At 39.7% G+C, this 24661-nt stretch overlaps 3 protein-coding genes and 1 gene segment (V, D, J or C); all 4 read left to right on the top strand.

The window, feature by feature from the left end:
- The window catches only part of LOC115387524 (immunoglobulin mu heavy chain-like), a 98696-nt gene extending 87783 nt beyond the window's left edge, over positions 1-10913 (top strand). Inside the window, exons 4-8 of one of the 3 annotated variants that reach the window (XM_030090266.1) lie at positions 7162-7216; positions 8362-8658; positions 9476-9805; positions 9903-10220; positions 10382-10913. In XM_030090266.1, coding sequence (XP_029946126.1) covers positions 7162-7216; positions 8362-8658; positions 9476-9805; positions 9903-10220; positions 10382-10773 — 1392 coding nt within the window. In that variant the 3' untranslated portion in view covers positions 10774-10913. Of the gene's footprint in view, positions 1-7161; positions 7217-7661; positions 7728-8361; positions 8659-9475; positions 9806-9902; positions 10221-10381 lie in introns of all 3 variants that reach the window. The other 2 variants (XM_030090264.1, XM_030090265.1) reach the window with 2 other exon arrangements.
- A 1710-nt stretch (positions 10914-12623) lies between these two features.
- On the top strand, positions 12624-16535 carry LOC115387518 (Ig mu chain C region secreted form-like). The segment is given in 9 exon segments: positions 12624-13498; positions 13630-13926; positions 14019-14330; positions 14413-14700; positions 14835-15173; positions 15307-15621; positions 15698-15985; positions 16102-16250; positions 16334-16535. Coding segments are annotated over 9 exon segments (2136 nt in total).
- A 3457-nt stretch (positions 16536-19992) lies between these two features.
- Positions 19993-24661, top strand: part of LOC115387512 (immunoglobulin mu heavy chain-like) — a 78409-nt gene continuing 73740 nt past the window's right edge. For both annotated transcript variants that reach the window (XM_030090247.1, XM_030090246.1), the window contains exons 1-2: positions 19993-20082; positions 20171-20468. In XM_030090247.1, the coding sequence (XP_029946107.1) occupies positions 20028-20082; positions 20171-20468 (353 nt within the window). In that variant the 5' untranslated portion in view covers positions 19993-20027. The remainder of the gene's footprint in view (positions 20083-20170; positions 20469-24661) is intronic.
- LOC115387515 (immunoglobulin mu heavy chain-like) overlaps positions 22457-24661 on the top strand; it is a 167584-nt gene continuing 165379 nt past the window's right edge. The window contains exons 1-2 of the mRNA XM_030090249.1: positions 22457-22620; positions 22730-23037. Coding sequence (XP_029946109.1) covers positions 22578-22620; positions 22730-23037 — 351 coding nt within the window. The 5' untranslated portion in view covers positions 22457-22577. The remainder of the gene's footprint in view (positions 22621-22729; positions 23038-24661) is intronic.

The raw sequence follows: 24661 nt of genomic DNA on the forward strand, positions 1-24661 counted from the left end.
TTGAAATTGTATAGTGAATGTTTCTACACCATTTCTACTACTGTTTCTGTCTGTTTCTACAGATTTACATTTAAACATGTTATTGTTCATTCATATCTAACAAGCAAAAAAACATGGTAGCCATTAACACAACAGAAACAAACATCTTTTTTTTGCTTCTGCGGCTTTACTTTAAAAGGTTAAAAACTATGTACAAATGATAATTTAAGTTCAATCATTTTGATAAGTCAGAAAAGTGTGCAGGCACCATTGATATTAAAGGGGCTGTATCATGCTTTTTTAGCTAGTCCAAACCCTAGAAATGGCATTAACATGGTAATAGTTTATTTTTGGCGCAAAGGAAAAGTCATTTTGTGTGAAATAAAACATTTTCTGGAGCTAATTCTGAAACCCGGAAGAGAAAACGCTCTGTTTCACTTAAAATCCCGCCTCTCCCCCTGTGAACTTTGACTGACAGCGTACTTCAGCCATTAGCCTTCAGCTCTTTAGCTCTAGCTTCTCTACACGGAAATACACGCGAAAACATCTTTTCTTGTTAGAAACTCACCAAGCGCAGACCCTTCAGACTCTTGCTCTTGCTTGACTGTTGCTTTCAGACGATGGTTAAAGTTTATCTCTGTAATCAGAGTTAGAAAAAAGCGGCAACGCTGATTGCCGAGGGCCTGCGGGAGGGGGGCTCAGGGGAGCCATCTTCACAGTGTGACGTGAACGTGGGAAAACAGAGTGTTTTCACGGGTGCCGGAGGGGCTGCCTCTCTGAGCAGCACAACATGGAGGAAAGCTCAAACATGCAGGCACAAAGGAAAAAAAACGCTTTGGGATGTTTTTGGTGAGTACATAACTATATCACAAGGTTAAAACATACAAAAAGTGAATTTTGCATGATACAGCCCCTTTAATAATATGTCACTTCCTGTGGCGGAACCGGCAGGAAAGTCCATATTTGCTACTTCCAGTGACAAACTAAATTAAATGGTAATTTAATGAGTCATGCCACATTTTTAGTAGCACTCGGTTACCTACTTCCGGTGGCGCTGCTCTGCTGGCGACCTGGACTCGTGCTGCTGCTGTCATCTCTTGGTTCTATTTTAATGTTTTTATATGTTCTCTGGTTGTGCAATAGTTTTTTAATCAGTCTGATGTGTGACTGCAACAAGTTTTTGTTGGACTGACCACCATGGCGACTTTTGCACAAAGATTACTTCTGGCGTTGATTGTTTGGGAACTGTTAGCGTCTTGTCTAACAGCTGCTTATACACGTGCAGAGACGAAGCAGCTACTGTGCTACTCCAAAAGCACACTGCTGTCCCTCCGTACTTTGGGAGCAGCCCCTCCGATTGATCTGCCCGACGATGTGAAAATTCAACTGGCCAGAGTCAGACAACGGCGTAGAGGCAGAAGAGGAGGATTACGGCAGCCTCTCCAGCGGAGGGGGAACAGACCACCGCTACCCAGCCTGTTACTCAGCAATGTCAGATCGCTGAAGAACACGATGGAGGAGATCCGCGCAAAGAGCAAGGTTTGCTTCAAGTACAGGGAATCGAGTGTGATGGTTTTCATAGAAACCTGGCTACATGGAGATATTCCAGACTCTCTCAAGGAGTTAGAGGGTTTCTCTCTCATCCGAGCAGACAGAACGGAGCTGTCAGCGAAGAGCCGGGGGGGGGGGGGGGGGGGGGGGCTCTGTCTGTTTGTGAATGACAGCTGGTGCAGGAACTACACTGTGAGAGAGACTGTATGCACGGCCGATGTAGAACTATTATCGATGCTGAAATGCGGGATATTAGACGTCTACATCTAAACAATACCTTATAACAATTATGGCTATTAAAATGATCTCAATCCAATATTTAGAGATCAGTTTTGCAATGTGTAGTTATTGTCTTAAATGCACAACTACTGAATGATGGATTAAATTCAGTTGTCTAGATTCGGTCTATATCTGGATGTTGAAATGCGGAAGAGATTTAGACGTTTAAATCTCGGCTATATTTATACTATACTGTATATTGCTCAATGGCTATCATAATTATATCAGTTCAGTATTTGAAGATCAGTTCTGCAACATACAGTTATTATTTTAAATAAACAACTTTTAAATAATGGATTAAATTCAGCTGTCGAGATTCGGTCTATATCTAGACGTTGAAATGCGGTAGAGATTTAGACGTCTAAATCTCGGCTATATTTATACTATACTGTATATCGCTCAAGGGCCATCATAATTATATTAGTTCAGTATTTGGAGATTAGCTATGCACCTTACAGTTGTTTTTTTAAATAAATAATTATAGAATAATTGATTAAACTGCAACGTCTAAATTCCGTCTAAAAACAGACAGAATCTAGACGATTGAAATTAGGTCTAAAAAAAAAAACTAGAAGTCTAATAGGCGTCTATTGCTCAGTGGGTACTGTGCCTGTCATTGAGACCCCTCTACCTTCCGAGAGAGTTTGGAAATGTTCTAATATGTCGGTGTATGTTCCTCCCAGCGGAAACACGGCTGGAGCTGCTATTCGAATTGCAGACTGTGTTCATCAAAAACAACACACTCCAGGAGCCCCGATTGTGATTCTTGGGGATTTTAACCATTGCAAGTTGGAACTATCTCTCCCTGGATTTGAACAATATGTGACATGCGACACACGACATAACAAGTTCTTAGATAAATGTTATGGAAACATAAAAAACGCATAAACCACTACCCCCACTGTCAAACTCTGACCATAATATTATCCAGTTAATCCCAATTTGTAAAGATGTCTTTAAAAGGTGCAAGCCACAGACTAAGACAGTGCGAGTGTGGGACAGGGACAGCATGGAGACACTCAAAGGATCTTTCCTCTGCACAGACTGGGACATACTTTCTAATTTGGAGATTTATGAGGCCACTGAAGTCAGAACAGACTACATACATTTTTGTGTAGATAATGTGGTCACAAAAAAGGACATTACAATGTATCCTAAGAATAAGCCCTGCATTACCAAGAGCATAAAGGACTGTATTAATCGGAAAAAGCTGGCTTTTATGAACAACGACAGAGTGGGACTGAAAATGGTGCAAAGAGAACTCAACCAGAGGCTGAAGGAAGCCAGAAAGCATCATAAGGACACAATAGAGCATACTGTCATGTCAATAGACTCAAAGAAGCTGTGGGACTCTATGAAGGCCATTACAAATATGAATACCACTAAGAAGCTCTTTAGTACTGACGATGATCTGAAGAAAGCAAATGAACTGAATGGCTTTTTTCTTAGATTTGAAAATCTTGACTTTGCTGAGGAATGTAACAATATTAACCAAGCTATCTTAACTGATGCTAGCTGCAGGATTGTAGTTGATCCACAGAGAATTCAGTCCATCTTTAAGCATATGTGTACTAAAAAATCCACTGGTCCTGATGGCATTTCTGCACTGCTTTTAAAGGCATGTGCAGAAGAGCTCACTCCATTTTGGTGTTCCATCTTGCAGTGGTCTGTGGATACGCACACTGTTCCTGCCCTTTGGAAAAAATCTACAATAGTTCCTGTAGCTAAGAAACAATGTCCTGCTGACAACAATGATTTTAGACCTGTGGCCCTGACTTCGATTGTAATGAAAAGCTTCGAGAAGTACATGCTGTCCATACTTAAAGGATAAGTTAGGTTTAAACAGTTTTCACGTTGTTTATAGAAAGATGTATAACAATATACTCACTCAGAAGGGTTTTCTGATCCGAAAAGTGGTACGGGAGAAAATTAGATCCATAGTTGAGCTGCAGACCTCCATATACTGTTAGCTAATTGGGGCATCCATGGCGCCGGCTCCCAAAACGGCTTCAGTCATCCAAAAACTCAGTTTCACCAATATTTCCTCATGGTCCACTCACGCCTCTCCTCCACCACAGCCCGGTGTCGCAAAATACATGCTGTTGCGGTTTTACAGATCTCTGAAGTGAATACGGGGATCTGGAAGTAAACTGAAGTACATTCACCAAGAGACACAGTAGGTGGCGCTGTGCACCAAAGTTGTTGGTCGCCACGCGCTCCAAAGAAGAAGAAGCACATCTCTGAACTGCAATCATCTGCTTCTTCTTCTTTGGAGCGGTGCGGCCAGGTCGACCTGGAGACCTCCGGAGACTCCGTGGAGCAAGCTCCGGGCCGTTTACCCACCTCGGCCCCGACTCGGACCAACTCGGCCCTGGAAGTCAGACGCCCGCGCGACGTGACAGCTGAGGCCCAGCCAAAGTGCCTCTCTGATGGGGAGAGGAGCTCCACGACGTTCCCATCCGAGCTACTTTTGGCTAAGTTAGTGAAAACTGTCAGCTCGTCTGCTGAGCTGACCCACCTGAAGACGGTAGACGAGCTGACTTTATGATAACACTGGCGATGGATGAAAAAATATAGCCGAAATGAGCGACTTTGCAGAGATTATGTCCGGCGCTGAAGCTCCCTTGCCATGGCCCCCGCTAAGTGCGGCTACATCGGTTGGATCTAAATAACTTCTGAAGGACTCCGTGCTGCACAATTTTTGTCTGAGTGAGTATATGAGCATGCACACACCTAGAAATAAGGTCCAGATGTCAAAAAACCGAAGTTGCCCTTTAAAGTAGTGTAATAGTTACTTTGCTGAGTAATTAGTTTTTAAATATTTTAACTCAGGTGCTGTTTGGAAGAAGTAACTAGTAACTGTAAGTAATTACTTTTTAAAAATAACTTGAGAAACACTGCTTAAGACCTAAAATATTGAGCATTTCATGAACCATCTTTGTAATCACTCATTACCAATGTGTTTCTGTTGTTACGCTGTAACGGTAGATGTTATTTGAGGATCAGGAATGAAATGAAATAGCAGAGAAATCTTGTTAGTTCTACTTCATTGTTATGGAGAAACTTTACAAAGGGTGTGATAACATGACTTTGGCAAAGCATCAATCTTCATCTATCTGATAATCTAAGAATGGGCCAAAGCTATTATCTAAACCTATTAAAGCTGGTATTGTTGTCCTCAATTTCACCGTAAATGCAAACAATGACATGACTTAGGTGTAAATAGTATATTCAACTTAATTCATGCTAGTTTTTTAAATTTACTTTGTTTCGCCAAGTTTTCTGTACTTTTTCCATGCTTACTTGTTCCACTCAGTGATATTTACTTGACTCTTCTGAGTGTGTGGCACAGTTTGTGACCATTTCCGCTTGGCGCGCGTTTACCAACGAAGAAGAACGAGGCATGAACATGCAAGCTGTGGAAGCAGTGCAGACAGCCCCAATAGGACAGGCTGGCGTTGATTCCGGCTTTTGTTTGTAATTTGAAAGTACGGACTCCCGATGAAGACATGGTATTGGGGAGGTTCTTGTAAAGCCACCATGCTTTAATCTGCAACGTTTCAGCCAAAGTTGACCTGTGATGACTGTTGTTGCTGTTTGCAAATACGGACACAACAAAACAATAAATAATAAATAATGGTTTTCATAAAGCTATTTTTGGGAGTTATTTTTAAGTAAGCTGAACTAAGGTACATGAAGTATATTTTATTTAGAATTAAGTACGGCTCACACAGTGTTTGAAGTCCATGTGATTTATCATCAGCAGCATGGTGGACGAGCAGTTAGTGCTCTTGCCTTACAACCACAAGGCCATGTGTTCTGTCCTGGGACCGTGTGCCAATTTGTTTGGTGGAATACATTAATTTGACTCAAGGAATTTTAGTTCAAAATACTTGGTTGGAAGTTAACATGACTGTGACGCTTTCAGTGCTCACAACTTTAAAAGAAGAAGCTCACTCAGACATGATAATTTCACTCTACTTGACACAGTTAAGTTCTTTTACTTAGATTTCCCAAGGTAATCGGTTTCCTAAATTCTTTTGAGTAAACTTAACTTGTTGGAATTTACAGTGTTGCAGTAAAGAAGTCTTGTTGTGTGAACCCCTGAAGGGACTGAAGCTGAGGAGAGGGACTGATAGAGAGGAAGTGTTGTTCACCAACTGATGGCACACACACTTCCTTTTATGTAACCAAGAGGAAATGGGACATCTCAGGAGAAATGCACACAGACAATACAGTGGGGATTATTTGATCGCTGTAATCTTGCTGCTTCCAGGTTAATTAGTATCTGTCATAGGCTGTCATATGACATGTAACACTGTGATTACGACTTTGACTACTGGGGGAAAGGGACTCAAGTCACTGTAACTTCTGGTAAGTAATTTATTTATTTGGACTGAAAAGACATTTTTGATGTTATCCTGTTATTTTGTCTTTAAATTTCTGCATGTATGTTGAATGTGAAAACAATTATCTTCCATATTAGCAGAGCTGGATGACATATTAGGTTTAATGGATTAAAAATTATACATTTTATTAATGATTCCAGTTCTGATGAAACAAATAATATTTGTCACTGTGACTTTTTAACTTGCTGGGTAAGCTGAACACTGGTGACAGTGACAACAGGTAAAATGAAGCTTTAATTAACAAACATAATGATGATTATGCATCCAAAGGATGATACATTATTACCGAAAACATTAGTTTTATATGATTGATGTGTTTTTCATTGTGACTGAGCCTTTGATTACTGGAACATAAAGGAACATCGGTAAGTAAAGGTAAAAAACTAAACTCTTTGATGAAGTTTTCTCAACTGCTCCCAGCATGTTTTTGTATGTTGGTTGCATTGACTTTTTTCACTGTGATGCTGCTTTTGACTACTGGGGAAAAGGAACGATGATGACTGTTACATCAGGTAAAATAAGCTTTTTCTTCTCATATTGTCGTCATAAATGTCAAAAATACACAGGTTAGAATATTTGGTCCTCAAAGGGGAGAAAAATGCATTTAAAAATGCTTGGGTTTGCACTTCGGATGTTACATAACAAAATAATAATACTGAATTGAAAATAACAGTCAGTTTTTTTTTTTTTTGTTTTTTTTCTTACTTTCTCAAACCTTAAAACTGCTATTGACAGAAAGTTATTACAAAATGTGAAAAAACCACTGTGATGTATTGTAAAAACTAAATTAAACCTTGTGGCACAAGTGCATCAGAATATTCCTCTATGAATGATAATTTGTGGAAGATTCTCACTGAAAATCACCAAAAACTAAATATATGAGAGAGATTCATAAAACCATAATGAGTTGTTGTTATAAGTCCCAAAAGACTATCAGAACTGTGATGACTTGTCTTTTGACTACTGGGGAAAAGGAACAACGGTGACTGTAACAACAGGTAAAATATATTTTCTTCATTATATCGTTTACGATGACAATGTAATATTTACTCTGTTTGCATCACATTTAAACCTCAGTGGCAAATCTTTATTTGACATGTTTTTGTTGTTGAGAGGTGAGTATATTGTGATCATGCTTTCCAAAGAAAAAGGCAACAAGGTGAAATGACCACTGGTAAGTCATTTTTTTTATATATAAATGTCAGTGTAAGTTGATGACAGAGTCATCAGGTAAGAAGAAAAAGAAAGAACGAAATTTTCATGGTTAACATGAAATGTCTAATTTGTTATATTTAATTCTGACAGAAATATTACACTCACAGTTGTTAAAATAAGATCAAAGTTAGTAATATTAGTGCACTTAATAATGAAACTTTAAATTGGACTTTTTTAAAGTTAAAGTTAGTAAATGGGTTTTTGATACTACAGGCTGAGTAAATTCAGCACTGTGCTACAACTACGAAAGTTTTGACGACTGGGGAAAGGGTACAACTGTAACAGTTTCATCAGGTAAGACAGTGATTATATATCACATATAACTTCTAAAGTGGATTAAAAGTCATGCATGTTTATGATAAAATACCATGAACTCAGTTGATGTGTTTTGGTTTGAATCTGTTGAAACAATCCCTGTTTGATCATTGATTCATTCTTTGTTTAAAAACAAAAAAAAGGAAGAAAAATAAATTTATTTAAAAGTTCATTGTTTTATCAGTAATTTCTTCTCACACAATTTTTTTTCATGTGTTTTCTAAGTTTTAATTGTGATAGCTGGTCTTCTGCAATGTCCGATACTGTGTTTGGCGTTTTTTGTTTTGTTTGTTTTTTTTTTTATTTATTTATTTTTTTTCTGTCATGACTTTTAAATGAAACTTCACTGCACTGCTTTACACATTCAATGGAAAGGTTTTATTTAAGTTATTTTTTTTCATCCAGTTGTCTCCCTTTCTGTGTTTACTGAATGATTTGGAAGTGTGTCAGTGTGTGTTTGGAGGACATTTATCATGTTCAACATTCTGAATTTCTTTCATGCTGTTTTAACTGTGACCCTGTAATGAAACTGGCCTAATATAAATCTGCACTGTTACATAATACACATACGTATAATTTATTTCTCTTCTTCTTGTTCCTCTTTTGCTTCCAGCCACTTCTACTGGGCCAACGGTGTTTCCTCTGAGTCCATGCAGCTCTGACAGTGCAACCACCTTCACTCTTGCCTGCCTGGCCACTGGCTTCTCTCCCGCCTCACTCACTTTCTCATGGACCAAAAGCGACACGGCCTTGACTGATTTCCTCCAGTATCCTGCAGTCCAGAGAGGAGAAACTTACACTGGCATCAGTCAAATCCAGGTGAAAAGAGGAGACTGGAACAAGCTGGACAGCATCAAATGTCTGGCCAGTCATCCTGCCGGGCAATCCCAGGGTGCTTTTGTCTTCCCTGGTAAGTCTCCAGCTAAGGAAAATATGATTGTTATTAAATGTGATTGATTGAGTGTAACTGCACGGCAGGCCTGTTCACATGGACTTTTTACTGAATTGCAGAATTAAACAATCTGTGCAGCAGTTATTTCTGATAAGTTTTGTCAAACATCTACAAAAAGTTATTATCCTCTTTAGTGGATGATCTGAAATATTATTGAGTACAGGTGGTACTTTTTTTTTCTGTGTAAAATCTACATGTGTTGATAAATGAACAGATTAGTCTTTGGTTCACACAAAGGAATGATACAACCTAATTTATTAGTATTCATCAATTTAACACATCTCACCACTTAAAGACCAACTTCATTACTGCAGGTGGAATAAGACGGACAAAACATTTCCTTTTTCTTTTTTCCCCTCACTAACAAACTCTGTCTTAGAATATTATTTGATTCTTTCCTTTTTCATCTCTCTGCACTGCTCCAAGTTCTCTCCTGGTGTCTGCCTGCTTCAATATGGATTGTACATTAACACCATTTAAATAACATTTATGTTCATGTTGCTTGACAGTGAATGTATATGCAGAAGCAAGCATCACAATCTGAATACATTTCAACTTCAATCCATCGTCATTTTATAAAAAATACACTTAATTTTTAAAGGAAAGCTTTTATTTGAGCAGCATCATGTATGCATGTGCAAGTTGCATTTTCAGTCATCTTTTCACTTCTGTTCATCCAGATTTGATGAATACTGTGACACATGATCAGCTTCTGCATATATATCTATATTCCTTCCAACTTCTGCATACATATGTGTGTGTGTTTGTTTTTCAGAGGTGAAATATATTGAACCAACTCTTAAAGTGTGTTTCTCTGAAGAGGACAATGAGGTTACGTTCTCCTGCATTGCCAAAGATTTTGCTCCAAAGGAACACAACATAACATGGCAGAAAAATACAGGAGAAATCACTGGCAAAATAGACAAGATTGAGACCATTTCTGCAGGAAGAGCGGGGAATGAAACCACACTGTACAGCGCATCAAGTTTCCTCAGTGTTGAGCCCGATGAGTGGAGTAAAGGTACTACATATACATGTGTGTTTGAGAGGAAAGGGAAAGACAATATCAGCAAATCTGTGACCTACAAAGAATCCACCACAACCTGTAAGTACACCATGACATGTTCTTTTAATCATTTATGTTGGTTCACTTTCCATGATGAACACTTTTCATTCAGGTCACGTTTTTATTCACTTTTTAGGTGATGGGTGTCGAGAAGCAGATGTGGAAGTAACTATTGAAGGTCCCTCAATTGAAAACATGTCTGTGAACAGAAAAGGAACTCTGACCTGTGAAGTCAAGGTAAACAAGGGAAGAGTGGAAAAGATTTTCTGGGAGAACAGCTCCGGAAAAGAAATAGCTGGCAGTCAGCTGGAGCCTGGCAAGGGAAAGCAAAGCACACTTTTCCATACTATTGACATCACCTATGAGGAATGGAGCCAGGGGACAGGATTCTTCTGTGTGGTCGAGCATGACAACATGATAGAGCCACTGAAGAAAGAGTACCAAAAGGACATCGGTAAGAAAACTGCTCTGCAAGTGTCCAGTAAAAACAGTGCTTCCTTCCACTTGTCACTCCACAAACTACCTCGGTTTTTATTATTTAGGAAATATTCTCTTGGGAACATAAGGTACTTTCCTCTGTGGCTTTATGTCTAATGGATTTTTTCATATTTGCAGGTAAACAATGTCAGCGGCCTTCAGTGTTTATGCTGCCACCAGTTGAACATCCTAAAACAGAAAGGGTGACCCTGACTTGCTTTGTGAAAGACTTCTCTCCTCCGGAGGTTTTTGTCTCTTGGCTTGTTAACGATGAGGAAGCAGGTTCAGAATATGACTTCAACACCACCAGCCCTGTAGAAAGCAAAGGATCGTATTCTGCTTACGGCCAGTTAACACTGAGCTTTGACCAGTGGAGTGACAGTGAGTCTGTGTACAGCTGTGTCGTTTACCACGAGTCCTTGGTCAACACAACAAAAGCCATTGTCAGATCCATTGGCTACAGAACATTTGAAAAGAACAACGTGGTGAACCTCAGCATGAATGTCCCCGACACGTGCAAGGCCCAGTAGATGTTTCCTTCTGTCTCGCTGTGTCCTCTGTTGTTTGGATGTTCATGTTTGTTGCTTGTGATATTACAATGTGTTTGTGTGTTTTCACTGCAGATTCAAAATCAAAATAAAAAAAAAATCTTTGCAAATCCTTTAATGTTTGTTCATGTTTGTTAAGTGCAGTTATGTCGTTATTCAACCTGAATATTGTGTGTGCGACTGTTTTTTGTATGTCTATTGTGCCATTGATACTTGAATATATAGAGAGATATGTACATACATAGAGAGAGACTGATTTTATCTGGCTTGAGGTCTGGAACAACAAAAAAAAAATCTTTGCCAATATCTCTTCACCTACTTCAGAAAAGGATCCAATCAGTCCCATTCATCTTCATATTGTTCTTGAATAGTGCAGCAGCACTGCTTCTGTGACTTGTGTGTGTGGCTGTTTGCTCTACTGGGTCCTTCATCCCTCCACATACAATCAACAGTTTGAATCGACCTCGGCTGTTTCTGAGTCAAACAATGAAGAAACTCTCGTACAAGCCAAGGGAAGCAAACCACCAATATTTATCAATTTCAAAAGCAAGTCAGGATCACTGCAGGCAGAATGAACCTAATGCCACTGACACTGTGTTTTTAAGATGATGAAATCAAATGAGACTTATCGTGCATACTTCCTAAAATACAACTGAGCATTTGTCTTATCTTTATTCATTTTAATTCTACACTGACAACAACATTCCCATGTGAAGAATCATTTTCACACAAGCTGTTCGTTAAAGCAAGATCTAAGCAGTGGCTAGTATTAATCAAACAATGACTATATTCTACATTTAGAGCGCCTGATTGAAACAAACAAGGACGATGCTGAGAGGGCAGAAGAGGACAACATGGCGAGCACAGCCCTCACCTTCATCATCCTCTTCCTCCTCACTCTGCTGTTCACTATTGGAACTACAGCGATCAAGGTACAAGTCATTTTATATTGTCAGGCACAGATATGGATCAGAAAAAGTCTTCACAGTTGATGGTTTTAAACACTGACAAAAAGAAATGCAACCTAATCATATCTATAAAACAAAATATTTTCCATAACTACATCTTGAAGCAGAATTGTTTTGTCAATGAAGTGAAACAAATTTCCATTTTCAGTAATTATTCATGTTATTAATCCAACAGTTTCATTCTTCCTTCACTTCTAATTCTAATGAAGAATTCTCAACAATAAATGATGCATGCACAGTTACATCACTCATCTTATACACTTTGATGCTGTTGACATTTACAAGAAAAGATAAAATACTTTTGTTTGCCAAGAGGTAAAATGTGCAAACTTGTAGTGACTGTTACTTGAGATTTCCTGACAATTTCAAGAATATTACTTCTTATATAATTACTGTATTATGGGATGATATTATGAACACCATCATGCCTGTATGTAATATGTATAATAAGTGATATTAAATATAAAGCACTTGGTCATTTTTGTCCATTTACATTTGAGTTTTCAATTTTCTTATCTTTTTTCAAAACATCTCTTTTCAGGTTAAATGAAACAAGGAGTACGATCATATCTGTTTCATGAAAACTTAAGGAAGTATATATCATAAATCATTTCTCTGACAAATTCCTATTATCATGTAAGTAGTTACAGCAATGTTTTTTGCTTTTTATGTCTTTGTTTGCCTTCTTGAAATAAAAGGTTCAAATTAAGTTCAGAAATGATGTGGCTTCTTATTCTCTCTTTCATTGCACTTTATGTAGTTGTAAAATGAGTTGTTTATTAAGATAGAAATTAATTTTCTGTATTTCTGTAAATAATATGTTGTGTTTATTTCCAGCAGATGGAATCAACAGTGTGTGTGAAACTCAATGTGTAATGTGAGAATCTTTACAGTTGGTTACTTTTGGACTATTATTACTGCATGTGAGAACTAAAACCTTCAGCCAAAGTCATGCAAAGCTCCGTTAAGGCTTTCTGATAACAACTGTGTACTGTCAAGAGGTATTTAAATGTGCTTTTTGCTTCTCTTACTGGCACGCCACGCCTCACACCTGCTGTCTGTTGTGCTCCGTTGCTCCTTGCATTGTTTCACTTCTGTTTATTTCAGTACTCATGGGGGGCCTGGGTGTTGTGAAGCCTTCCGCTGGCCGCTTGCCCTGATCACTCCACCCTATCATGTTTAACATCTGTGTAACAGACTTCCAGTCCTGTCTCCACCTGAATTTATTACACCACAAACTATGTAAAAGTACAACTCTGCCATCTGGCCCAAACACAAACACACTACACCTAAAACGGTTCATTACTTTCCAAAATGTGAAGGTATGTACCACTTTGGCCAAATTATTTATTGTTTATTGTTCATAACCCACATGTGCAGTGAAGTATGGTGAAGACACAATCATCTTTTCTTTGTCTCAGAACCACGGATCGTCTCACCAAACATCACATTGTACCCTGTCTGGAAAGGTAAACTGGGAAACTCAGCAGTCAGACTGATTTGCACTCTCAGTGGCTTCTATCCAGACAAACTGAGTGTGGAGTGGCAACACGACCAACGACCCCTGAATATTGTTCCAAACGAAATAAAGCTGCAAAGTATGGAAGGGAGAGAAAAAACCTTCAGCCTCAGCAGTGAGATTGAGCCAAATATCACAGAGTGGACAACAGGCAGCAGTTTCACATGCAAGGCCACTCATGAAGGAAGTGAATATGAAAAAACTATAAGAATTTGTGAGAGTAAGTATGAATGTGGACTTCTTCATTAAATACACTGAAAATAAATCATTGCATTTATAAAATCTATTCAGATAATGTCTTTGTGATGAACTGAGTGATTATGGTTCATGTCATTTATTGTTTTTCCTCAGTGCATGCAAGTACTCCACCCTCTATGATCCTGGACACTCCCAGCTTCAAGACTGTGATGACGGCTCCCTCTGATGTGAAAGCCACATGCTTGATCAGCACTGTGTTTGATGCCAAGGTGACCTGGCTTTTGAACGAACAAGTTGCACCAAGTAACACTGTTTCCCAATCCTCCAACACAAGTTATGTAACAAGTGAAGTAACTGTTCCTTCAACAAAGTGGAAGCAGCTGAAACATGTTACATGCAGAGCTGAACATGCATGTTTTTCATCTGTGGAAAAGACCAAAAACATCACAGGTAAGATCACCTTTCAACCTGAAAATCAGACACTGCTGAAGAGACTTATTGATTCATTGTGTTCTTTGTTTTCTGCCGTCTTCATCTCTCAGAGCCTGAAGTTCCTGCTCCAGTGGTGATGATAAGCAGATCTCTTCCAGATCTTCTCAAGGGAAACAGTGCTGTGCTCAAGTGTGAAATCACACAACTTTCCTCACATGATCTCTCCATCACAATTCAGGCCAATGGAGTTGACATCTCTGACAATCAATATGTTGATTTTCACAAAGCCTCAGACATTCATTCAGTGACCAAACACTTCAATGTTCCTGAAAAATACTGGAAAAAAGACCAAAGTTTCACTTGCAAGGTGAATCAAGGTTTTTCCAACAGCAGCTCCTCCCAATCTATTGGCAATATTTTTGGTGAGTGGAGTATTCATAAATATATTTATCTGTTTAAATCAATGTATTCACTCATCAGTTTTCTGATTTATCTCTCATTTAGTGGATCCATCAGTGGAACTTCTTCTGATCCCCAGTCAGGACTCTGATTCACAAACACTCTCATGCTCTGGAAGTGGCTTCGACCCTCAAATCAAATGGTTGCCTGAGCTCCAGATCAGCTCTTCCTCAACAAAAGGCGCCATCACCATGAGTGCAGATGGGCGTGTAGCAGTGACCAGTCGACTTCAAGTTCCTCGATCAGATTGGCAAAGTGGGAACGTCTTCACTTGTGAAGTCTCTGACAAGTCTCTCAACACAGCAGTCAACAAGAGTATCAGTGTCTGCTCAGGTAACCCGACAACACTCAACATTAGTCAGGAAACGATCAATACAGTCTCACCACTTCTGAATCATATCTCATCACAATCGTTTCTCTATTTCCATTTGACTGATGTTGCAGTTTTCTTTCCATTTGTTCTTCAGTGACTCCAGCATCCTCTCAGATTGCTGAGGTTTATGTTCATGGACCACCACTGCAGCAGCTTCAGAGCAAAGAAAAGGCTCTGATGAATATCACCTGCCTTCTGGTCGGTCACAACCTTAAAGACTTCTCCATCAGCTGGAAGGTTGACAATAGGGAGTATTTTGGACACAATATTCATCAACAGCAACCAAAGAGCCACAGCAATGGGACAGAGACGATGCAGAGCTTCTTTGGTGTGTCAGCAGAGGATTGGCATGCATATAAACAAGTGTCTTGTGAGGGAAAACATCAATGTTCCAACAAAGGCTACGAGGCCCGTATCAGCAAAAGCAGAGGTAGTGGTAAAAATATGATTGTTCATTGTAAAAATAGTATCTTGGCTGAGAAACTTGCTTGTTCTTATGATTTACCAGACAGAGTTAAAAGAAAAGACAACTGATCCTTGGTTTCTGTCTTCTTGTGTTTGTCAAGATCCGCTCCCACCAACAGTGAAGATAATTCAACCAACCGCCTCTGAGATGTCAGTGTCAGATATCTTCACGGTTGTTTGCCAAGTTTCTGGATTTTCCCCATCCAATATATTAGTCTACTGGGAGGAGAATGGAAAGGAACTTCCGTCCTCTCGGTACGTCAATGGTCCAGTGTGGAAGTACACGAGGAGCAGCTCTTTCTCCATGAGCAGTAAATTAAACGTATCCAAAAGTCTGGACACACCAGTGTATTCTTGCGTTGTCATCCATGAATCATCTGAAACACCTTTTCGAAGCACCATGAAGGATGTTCTGCGTAAGTTCTTTATTTTTGTTTGCTCACATGTGCCTGAGTCCAAAACAATAAAAAGCTTTTCTGCTTCTTTTCTCAGCTCCAGTGGCCCTCAGTGAACCTTCAGTCCTCTTGCTTCAGAGTTCTAATGAACTTGTGTGCCTCGCCTTTGACTTCACTCCTGAAGCCATCAACATCACCTGGTTTCGTGATGGAACCTCAGAATTGCAGGATTACCATACCAGTGAGCCACAAAGAGGTGCAGATGGAAGATTTAGCATTCGGAGCCACCTCCGTCTGTCTCTAATCGACTTCTTACCAGGAGTGGTGTTCACCTGCAAGGTGACCCATGCAAGCTTTACAAAGCTCCTGAATCTATCCAGACCAGGTAAAACTTCATCCATTCATCCAATGTTTTCCAGAAGATGATATAACAGCATATTTAACAGTGCATGCCAGACACAAAATCACTTTTGAACTTTCAAACAAAACATTTGATCACAGACACGCTGGAGCAGTGTGATTTTTTAGATCACATCGTCCATGCTGAAGTGAGCCAAGATATAGGAGTGGAAACTGTGCACATGGCCTTCACCTTCCTCATCCTGTTCCTTATTTCTGTTGTCTACGGTGTTTTTGCTACCATGTTTAAGGTGAGACTCTGCCTTTTCTTTCAGCTTGACAGTTGCTTCTGGCCAATAAGCTGAGACATTCCTGTGTTTTGTTTCTTTTACAGACCAAATGATGACAAGACGACTCCCTGTAGACTTGAGGATTTTGATGCCATGTCAGTCAGATGTGTTCAGTTTTCTTTGCTTTGCTTTTGTATTTCTGGTGTTGTGTTCCGTGAAAAAAAAGAAACAAAAAGTACTTTGTCTGTGGTTTAATGCGTACTTGATGCATAATGCTGTTGTGTGTAAAAATAAAAAGAAGAGATGAATAAATTACATATTTCATTCTCGTCCTTCAAATGTTTCAATTAATCTCAAAAGCTTGACTTTCAATCTCATACTCGAGGACTACAGTCCTGCCTGGCTTCAGTGTCTCCCGGCTTCAAAACACTTGATTTTTAAACGGTGACTTGTTTCCAGGCTGTCTGCTGACATTAGTAGAAGCAAATTCATTAAATTCAGGTGGAGACATTGAGACCATGCGGGCCTGTGTGGCCCTCCAGGACCAGAAGTTCTTCCTGTGCCATACAGTGTTCTCAGAGTACTCCAGTCGTCCACAAGAGTGAGACAAAGCTCCACATGCAGCGGTGTGAGAGCACCACCGCCATGTGAAATAGCAGCCCTGGAGACATTTGAAGATGCTGACAGATCGGAACTGGATGCACTGTGGCAGTATATGATAGAAAGGTGCATTCATCTGAAAGTACAGAGGCTCTTTTTGTGTCTCCTCTCTTCCATACATCCACACTGACTCACAGAGCCACTGTCAATCTGAGCTGTGTGCTTCTATCTGTATTTGTGTACCTTGTGGGTTTCTTGGAATTCACATCTGGGAGGGATGACACCAAACACATCAGGGCTTCCTATTGGCTACTTCTGGAGTGATCTGGCAGAGTGTGTGGCCCTATTGGCTGGGGACCCCTGGCAGCCTGCCCAAATCTGTGAATCAGATGTGATCATGTCATCAGATCACTGTGAAGATATTTTTGTAGCTGCTCTGATCCTTTTCTTAAACATTCTATACAGATAAATGAACTGAATTTACTTCTTTTCGCTGAATCACTTTTCCTTTGCCTTACACTCTGACTTTTTCTGTCGAAATCATAAATGAGAGAGTCCTTCATCATGGTTTATCGTTATGTCTTGGGATAAATTCAGATTGTAATGTGCTGAATAAACTTTGACCTTTGACATGGAGTACTTAACTGGTGTCAGCCTCTCTTCTAGAACTGGCTGCTTTTTAAAATATTTTTGCTCTGGTTGAAAGGTTCCTCATGAATAAATATTGTCTGATTGATTGATTGATCCTGTCTTATCCAAACTAATTTAAGTAAGTCTGATGAAAAAGTACAAAAAAAAAAAAACATCCATTCATCCATCATGGATGCTGGAGTCTATCCCAGTCCATTCTATCAAATTTTCAGCATCAGAATAACTAAAGTAAAAAATAAATAAATAAATTCACTGCTTCAGGTTTAATGACTTATCAAGTTTGTATTTATGAAGAGTCCACATGCATCCTTGAATCGTCATAAATAAACACTTTCATAAATCATATCAGTTTGACTTTTCACATAACTGAAACTTCAGAGATAACTGAGATAAAAGTTTTGTTTCTCAGTGTTGTTTCAGTGCTCTTATTGCTTCTGTAGGTTTCATTAGAACGCTTCAGAGAAAATGTGTTGCGTTCAAACCATTTTAGTGACCTTACAATGCAAACAAGTTTCAGTCGTAGCTGTTGCTCTGCTAATGATGCTTGACAGGACTGTTTTGCATTTGCTTGAGCATGAACAGGATGTGAGAGTGAAACTGCTCCCTACATGACAACAGACACTCAGGGAGTCGATCAACTATAATGTCTAATTCTTAATGTCCTCCCTATATTTACGTACAAATGAACAGAAATTATAATAATTCACATTCAGCCCATTCGGGATGTTAACAGTACAACAAAGACCATCACTGTCTGAAACAATCATAACCAGGTCAAAACGAACAAAAGTTCAAAACAGAGAATAGACGTTAAAAAAACAAAAAAACAAAAAAAACCCAAATCCAAATCTGAGAAAATTAATGAATGAATCAACAACAACTTTCGAAAATAAAATTTAAGACAAAATGCAGCATGAGGTTCCTTCAGAACGAGAAAGAAAAATGGTCTAACGGGGTTGAAAATTTCAGAAAACTATGAATCATTATATTAATGATTATTAATGATTATTAATCATTATATTAGATTAAGAAAGGTATCTTTAAGAATAAGTCAGTGTCTTTTGTGTGAAAATGTACCTGTCTGATGTCAAATCTTGAATTGTGTGTCTTTAGATTTTGTTCAAATCCAGCATGTTTTCTTCTCCAGGTGTGAAATGTGAACAGCTGACAGCCACCTTGACTGTGCAGCTCGGTCAGTGTCTGAACATCACCTGGCAGCTTTCTGATCAGTGAACAGCCATCAAACACCATGGATTCATCTGGTAACAAAGAGCATCAGCAGAGCAGAGTGAAAACCTCCCAGAGCCTGAACAGCTGCAACATGAAGTCACGAAAAGAGCATTCTACTGTTAATAATGTCAGACCAGTTCACTGGTACAATAAAGGACAATAAGGTCCATTTCAAAATTAAGCCTTCCAGTTTTTACATTTGGGAATGATATGACACAGACTACCAGCATTTAATGAACCATTAGTTTTACAAAATGATGTTCAACTTATTTGAAGCAGGCATCAAATAAAATTGGTCCAGTTTACTTTGTCACTTGGTTTATTTCAAGAAGAAAAGAAGTCAAATGTATTCACTTTTGTTATCGTTGGATTCCTGTGGGACTTTTCATTGAATTAGTGGCCATAATCCACGTGGGAAATATGATCAGTCACTATTTGGCTCCCATGTAATGAGGATGAAGTTTTTTTGGTCCCTCAATAACCACAGAGCAACAATGTCTCACATCTCATGGAATTCTAACCAGTGTTGAGAATACTGTGTTACTGTAAATCCTCCACACGGGGGCAGCAGCAGGCTGGTAACTAATAATGAAGTTAAAATGACTGAAGTTTCTAAAAGTCTGTTCCTTCATATTTTGTCGAAATGACAGCAGCTGTGGTGCTGCTGTCTCTCTGGAGCTTTAACTTCAGATAAAGCTTTTCTTTTGTTCAGCATTTGGTGCAAATTAGCAGGATTAAATAAACCACACGTCACTTTTGGGAGAGTTGTCTGCATGTTATCAAGAATTCTCACCATTTCTACAAGAAAGATTTTGACCACATACATTTATGAATACAGCAACAGTTCAAGTCGCAAAAGATTTCAATCATTATTTTATATCTCTCCAGTTTTCTGCAGTAAGCCTGAGTTTGATACTGTGTTTTGCCGTTTTCTCTTTTTACCAAATGTTTTATTTTAATGTCTTCATGTTGCTGTGCAGGTGTTGCAGGGTAAATACATTGTGTGTTTTCACACACTGCATGAAGTATGAAGAGAGACCAGATGCTGCTGAGCTGAAGAGGAAGAGCATCTTCACATAATAGCATAAAATCTTCAAACTCATACAATAAAACAGTGACACTGGAGAAATGTACGACAAGAAGACAACAACTAAATGTCAAGAAATGCAGTTAAAGAGAAGGTGTGTTTGTTTTTGAGAGGGAGGAGCTGATGCAAACTCCGATCACTTACTCATTTATATGTTAGACAGTTGATGACAGAAACTAAATCATTGACCAAAACACTTGAAGACTGATCAGAAACAAACTGATTCAACAATGATCAGACTTCATCATGTGGCTGTTTTTCTCATCTTGTCAATTAACTGGACAGGTAAGGACAAATGATTTAAAGAAAAAGTCATACCTCAATTTTAATGGCAATAGCTTCATTGAAATATCTCATCATGTTTCTGGTACAGGTGCTGACAGTCAAACACTGACTCAGTCTGAATCAGTGGTAAAGAGGCCTGGAGAATCAACCAGACTGACCTGCACATATTCAGGGTTTGGAAGTCATTATGCTATGGCTTGGATCAGACAGCCTGCTGGAAAAGGACTGGAATGGATTGCCTACATCTACTACGATGGCAGCGGCACTTTTTACTCGGACTCAGTCAGAGGCCGGTTCACCATCTCCAGAGACAACAATAAAAAGCAGGTGTATCTGCAGATGAACAGTGTCACTACTGAGGATTCTGCTGTTTATTTCTGTGCTCGAGACTCACAGTGACTCAACGCAGCTGAGCAGCTGTACAAAAACTCAACATGTCAAACTATATTCTATCATTATCTTCATCATCATGTTAAAAGAAAGTGTATTATAGGTAATCACATTTGAAACACGGTTTCATCATCCTGTTGTGCAACATTTTAATGGATGTACGATGACAAAAGTCAACTGAAACAAAACAAAACAAACAAAAAAAGAATGTGTGTGATCTTTGCTCAGTAATAGCTGGGATTGATTCCAGTTACCCAAAATCTTCAATTGACCAAAGCAGCATAGAGGATGGAGGAATATGAAGAAAAATGCTCTGATTCATCCAAATTAATTAGCATGGATAATCCACAAGTCACAAAAGCAAAACATAAAATTTTAATTCTGTTTCATTGAATAACTGCTGTTGGTCTGACAGTCCCTCCCCTTTTATGTATTTTCATTGCCCTCTATGCAAATCAGCCAAAATCTCAATATTACTATAAAGACTTGACATCATGTTGCTCATTGTCCAGAAGAGGAGAAGCTCCCACCAGATTCCCTCCACCATGTTCTCTGTGACTCTGCTGCTGCTGGCTGCTGCATCCTGTGAGTGTCAGTGAGGCAGACATACTGCCGCTCTGATCACAGCAGATTGTCTGCACAGACATAACACAGTGTTTGATGACTCAAAGTGTGTTTCTCCACAGGTGTAAGGAGTCAACAGCTCACACAGCCAGCCTCTGTGGTTGTGCAGCCTGGAGAGAGTCTGACCATCAACTGTCAGGTGTCTTATTCTGTGAGCGACTATTGGACTGGTTGGATCAGACAGCCTGCAGGAAAAGGACTGGAGTGGATTGGAGTGGCATCAGCTGGATATACAACATATTACAAAGATTCACTCAGAAATAAGTTCAGCATCTCCACAGACTCTTCCAGCAACACAGTGACTCTCAGAGGACAGAATATGCAGCCTCAAGACTCTGCTGTGTATTACTGTGCCAGAGATGCACCATGAGAGAAAACACTGGTGAACATAAACAAAAACCAATCAGCACTAACTACTGAAAGCCACCAGAGGTGGCGCTCTTGCGCCATTAATGATTTAATTCTCCATCTATCCAAGTTTGTGACCTGCACCACCGAAACAACCATTTTTTTTTTTTTTTTTTTTTGCCTCCAACCAAACAAAATATGTCTGGAACCACACACTGAATTTAACATTCAAAGCCTGATCAAATCTTAAAAATAGTGATGCAATTCACACAAAACTGTTGTTTATGTTGCAGTTAATAAATAAAAGAAATAAAATTATGAACATATCATGTCATGATCATATATCAGCTTCCCCTCCTGAATTTAAGTTACTCTGGGTCTTCATGCCTGTATATGTGGATAGTTTGAATGTGTTTAAGCATGTCCATTCACCTAAATGCACGCATGTGTATGCTTCAAAGATCCATCCATCCATTTCCTACCGCTTATCCTCTTCAGGGTCGCGGGTGGCTGGAGCCAATCCCAGCTGCTGTGGGCGAGGGCGGGGTCCACCCTGGACAGGTCGCAGGGCTAACACAGTGAGAAAAACAACCATTCACACTCACATCCACTCCTGGGGGCAATTTAGGGTGACCGATTAATCTGACTTTGGACCGTGGGCGGAAGCCGGAGTGCCCAGAGGAAACCCATGCATACACGAGGAGAACATGAAAGGCCCCGAGTCCTGGCCGGGACTTGAACCCAGGAACTTCTTGCTGTGAGGCAAGAGCGCTAACAGCCACCGTGTGGCCCGCTTCAAATATCCTTCCTTTTAATATTGTTTCCAAATATCCATGAAGCACTTTGAGTTGCACATCGTCTCTTGAGACATTATCAAAAAATCACGTTTATTGATTGATTAATCAGAAGTCCCAGTTTAAATGAAACTATAAAGGATGTCTTTTAGAATTTCACATCCTTGCTAACAAACAGCTTCACTGATGTGTTCATGGAACCACAAGTCAATGCATGACCCATTTCCACACTGTGGTTTCCTGATGCAAATCTCTCCTCTGAGCAGTGTACTTCTGTCCTGCTGACTCGTCTTGTTCATTGTGTGGAGCTTCAGGGCTCAGATCTCTAAACTCAGGAGGATGAACATGCTCACTCTGCTGCTGGTTGCCCTCTTGCTGCCCTGTGAGTCTCCTGCTTGTTTGGTTTCAGCTTTTACCACAAGCCAGCAGCGACTTCATGATTTCCAAAAAAATTCCTGATGACTTTCTAACTCTCTTCTGTGGTTTCTCAGACTGTTCAGGGCAGTCAATGGAGTCCATCACTCCCAGTCCAGTGGTGAAAACTCCTGGAGAGACTCTCCGTCTGTCCTGCAGAGGATCTGGCTTCAAATTTACCTGCTGTGTTATGGTCTGGGTCAGACAACCTGCAGGAAAAGGACTGGAATGGATTGGAAACAGCTATTCTGATACCAGTCGTAATAATTATCCCAGCAGCCTGAGGGGACGTATTGAAGTCAGTCGAGACGACAGCAGCAGCATGACATATATGACACTGTCCAATTTAGTACCAGAGGATTCTGCTGTGTATTACTGTGCCAGAGACACCATGACTCACATCAACAGAGGATCTGAACAAAAACTCCACAGTGGCAAACAAGTGGCAGTGCAGGACAAGTGTGTTCAAGTATGAGCTAAAAATAACCTGCATGGCATCTGTTTTTATGAGGAAGGAGCAAATACTGATCATTGTTGCCCCATGGGAATAATACAATCAATCATCCTTGACAGTTGATCCATCTTGAATAAAAACAAAAACAGCAACAAAAAAAAAAGTATTAAGCAGTAAACACTACTCACTAACAAAGACTACATGAATGCAAACATGAAATGTTGCTTGAATGATATCTGCACTTCAGTGGTTGGAAGATTTGATCCAGTTTTTGAAAGTTTGTGTCATTCAACAAATCACCAAAGAAAGTAACTTGGTCACCGAATGAGACCATCCTTAATTCATGGATCACAGTCAATGTGCAAATTCAGTGTTCTTCCTTTTCAGTCACATATATAAAGCACTGACATCAGGAAGATGTTCACAGCACGTCAGTTTCAACTGAGTTTCAAGACATCATGTTGACTGCAGCTCTGTTCCTGTTGCTGGCATTTGGATCTTGTGAGTCTTCAAAATATTTCAATTATTTTATGGCTCAGTGATATATTTTTTTTTTCTTTTTTTCAAACAGATGGGAAGTGTGAACAGCTGACACAACCTGCCTCTATGATAATACAGCAGGGTCAAGACCTGACCATCGCCTGTCAGGTGTCTTATTCTGTGAGCAGCTATGCGACTGGTTGGATCAGACAGCCTGCAGGAAAAGGACTGGAGTGGATTGGATGGGGATATACTGGAGGCTTACACTATAAAGACTCACTCAAGAGCAAATTTACAATTGATGTGGATGCTTCCAGCAACACAGTGACTCTTAAAGGCCTGAACATGCAGCCTGAAGACAGTGCTGTGTATTACTGTGCCAGAGACTCACAGTGACAGAAGACTGCACTCCCCCTCTACAGAAACCCATCTGCACCCCGACTGTAACAGGAGGAGGAGCCCTCAGACCAGTGATTCTCAAATAAAGAATCTTGTGTCATGGTTGTGTTCCATTTTTGGCAAGTCAACAGTAAAATGTTTATGTGCAAACAAGGATTAGTACATGACTTAAAAGGGTCACACTTATTCTGTGAATTAATCACAGCCGGACTTTGGGCTTGTCAACAGATAAAATATTCAGAATACCAACACCCATTTGTGTTTGGAACATAAGTGTAGTTCAGCCTGGTTGTCTACTCGGACTTTCGTTTTGCCAAACAGTAATGAACATCATACTTGGAGCTTGTCATTGGGGAATTATGACCTTTTGCCATGATCATGATGGATGCAAATGCAGACGAACATGAAGGTGGAGTTCTGAAGGGTTTATAAAAGGCCACACAAGAGGCTGTAGGGTAACAGAGAGAAGGGAAGTAAAGCTGAACCATCACAAACAAACAGGAATGACGATACCAAATACACCTGGGGAGGGAGAGGAGACAGGACATGAAAGGTTACCGTAGCAGGATGTCTGAAACATGAGGTGAGGCAGACAGTCTTTGTTGTTGGTGAGCAATATTTGTTCCTAATTCAACAAGATGTATCAACTGTCAATGATGAGGGATAGTATTATTCC

The sequence above is a fragment of the Salarias fasciatus genome, chromosome 4, assembly GCF_902148845.1.
Source record: "Salarias fasciatus chromosome 4, fSalaFa1.1, whole genome shotgun sequence".
NCBI classification, from domain to species: domain Eukaryota; kingdom Metazoa; phylum Chordata; class Actinopteri; order Blenniiformes; family Blenniidae; genus Salarias; species Salarias fasciatus.